General features: G+C 56.3%; 1 protein-coding gene across 1 annotated transcript in view; it reads left to right on the top strand.

Moving 5' to 3' along the window:
* Window positions 1–2,552, top strand: part of GNAI3 (G protein subunit alpha i3) — a 10,757-nt gene that overhangs the window by 2,762 nt on the left and 5,443 nt on the right. The window contains exons 2-3 of the mRNA XM_017839435.1: window positions 44–201; window positions 1,186–1,314. Coding sequence (XP_017694924.1) covers window positions 44–201; window positions 1,186–1,314 — 287 coding nt within the window. The remainder of the gene's footprint in view (window positions 1–43; window positions 202–1,185; window positions 1,315–2,552) is intronic.

Below are 2,552 nucleotides of genomic sequence, written 5' to 3'. Positions count from 1 at the left end.
GGTTCATTCCCGGTTCATTCCCGGTTCATTCCCGGTTTTCCAGGACGATGCCCGGCAGCTGTTTGTGCTGGCGGGCAGTGCCGAGGAGGGGACGCTGACGGCCGAGCTCTCCGCGCTCATCCAGCGCCTCTGGAGCGATCCCGGCGTGCAGGCCTGCTTCAGCAGATCCCGGGAATACCAGCTCAACGACTCCGCCGCATAGTGAGGGAACGGAACATTCCCGGGATTGGGAAGGGCTGGGACTGGGGGCAGGAGGGGCCGGGGGATACCCGGGAGGGGCTGGGCTGCCTGCAGGGAGCACGGGGGAAAGCCTGGAATGGCTGGGAATTTCAGCCTGGAATGATTTGGAATTTAAGCCTGGAATGGTTTGGAATTTAAGCCTGGAATGGTTTGGAATTTAAGCCTGGAATGGCTTGGGATTTAATCATATAATGGCTTGGGATTTCAGCATGGAATGGTTTGGAATTTCAGCCTGGAATGGCTTGGGATTTAAGCCTGGAATGGTTTGGAATTTAAGCTTGGAATGGTGTGGAATTTCAACCTGGAATGACTTGGGTGGGAAGAGCAATTCCAGATCCATTTCCAGAGATGCCTTCCACTATCCCAGGTTGCTCCAAGTTTATCCAGCTTGGGCACTTGGGCACTTCCAGGGATGGGGCATCCCTTGGGAAATCCATTCCCAGATCATGGAATGATCCACAGCAGGCTGGGATTGGGTGGGAGGCACAGGGATCCCAGCCTGGCACAGGGATCCCCCCTGGCACGGATCCCAGCCTGGCACAGCTCCCCATCCCTCCCCCCAGCTCAGCTCCCGTCCACATCCATCCCAAATCCTGGCATTCCCAAATCCCGGCGTTCCCAAATCCCGGCATTCCCCCTGGCTGTGGAGGAGGAGGGGCTGGAGCAGCTCCCGTGCAGTTGATCCCAGATTCCCAGCACTGAAACTGATCCCAATCCCAGATTCCCGGCACTAAAGCCAATCCCAATCCCAGATTCCCAGCGCTGACGCCAATCCTGATCCCATATTCCTGGCACTGAAACTGATCCCGATCCCAGATTCCCAGCGCTGAAGCTGATCCCAGATTCCCAGCACTAAATTCAATCCCGATCCCATATTCCCAGCACTCAATCCCATGCCAATCCCAGATTCCCGGCTCTGAAGCCATCCCTGTTTTCCCGCCCCAGTTACCTGAACGACCTGGAGCGCATCTCCCAGCACAGCTACATCCCCACCCAGCAGGACGTGCTCCGGACCAGGGTGAAAACCACGGGAATTGTGGAGACTCACTTCACCTTCAAGGACCTGTACTTCAAGTGAGTGGCATTCCTTGGATCCCAGAGGGCTGGGAAATCCTGGGAAAATCCCTGGTCCTGGTTTAACGTCCTTCCCTGGGCTGTGAAATCCACGGGAATTGGAGCTGGATTTCCAGGGGGTGACAGTTCCAGCCATTCCCAAAGACAGTCCCAGCCCTTCCCTGTGTCCCAGAGGGCTGGGAAATCCCTGGATAGTCCCTGATCCTGGTTAAACTGTCTTTCCCTGGGGAGAAAACCATGGGAATTGCGGAGACTCGTTTCACCTTCAAGGACCTGGATTTCCAGGGAGAGACAATCCCAGCCCGGAGTGGTGGGAGATCCCTGGATAGTCCCTGATCCTGGTTTCATGTCCTTCCCTGGGGGGAAAACCACGGGAACTGGAGCTGTATTTCCAGGGAGTGACACTCCCAGCCCATCCCTGTGTTCCGGAGGGCTGGGAAATCCCTGGATGGTCCCTGATCCCGGTTCCACTGTCCTTCCCTGGGAAGGGTTGGATTTGATTTCCCTTCTTCTGTTCTTTCCAGCTGCTTTTCTCTCGGGATCACACCCACACAGGTACCTGACTGCTCCTTTTCCAGGCCCCAATCCCAAAAAACCGCACTCAGAGGGTGCTGAGTGTATCCCCTCCCGTGGTGCTCCGTGTGTTCTCTGGGAATTCCGACCTGGATGGGACTCTCCTGTCCCCTCTTCCTGACCCAGATCCAGGCTTGGGATCCCTCCTGCTCCTTCCTGTGGCACTAATTCCTTCTAAACCCCGGAGCTGAGGCTCAATCCCTCTTTCCCACTTTCCTGCTGCTTAGGAATTCCTTGCTTGGGATCCTGGGGGATCCTGTGGGAATTCCCGTGGTGTTTGTGGATGTAGGACAGCCCAGTTTTCCCTGTTTGTGCCGACAGTTTGGAGCCTTTCCCGCTCACATCCCTAAAAACGTGTCTGGTGGCTTCTGTAGAGCTTGTGTTTGGAAGGGTTGGGTGGAAAATCCCAGGGTTTTCATGGAATTCCAGGCTGGTTTGGGGTGGGAAGGACCTTAAAGCCCATCCAGTGCCGTGGGCAGGGACCTCCCACTGTCCCAGGTTGCTCCAAGTTTATCCACCCTGGGCTTGGACACTTCCAGGGATGGGACATCCTCTGGGAATTCCATCCCAGCCCCCTCCCAGGGAGGAGTTCCCTCCCAATATCCCATCTCTCCCTGCCCTCTGGCAGTGGGAAGCCATTCCCTGTGTCCTGTCTCTCCATCCCT

This window comes from Lepidothrix coronata, unplaced genomic scaffold (genome assembly GCF_001604755.1).
Source record: "Lepidothrix coronata isolate B3197 unplaced genomic scaffold, Lepidothrix_coronata-1.0 Scaffold413, whole genome shotgun sequence".
Taxonomy (NCBI): Eukaryota; Metazoa; Chordata; class Aves; order Passeriformes; family Pipridae; genus Lepidothrix; species Lepidothrix coronata.
Note: the sequence above shows the minus strand (reverse complement) of the source record. Positions and strands in the feature narration are given on the sequence as shown.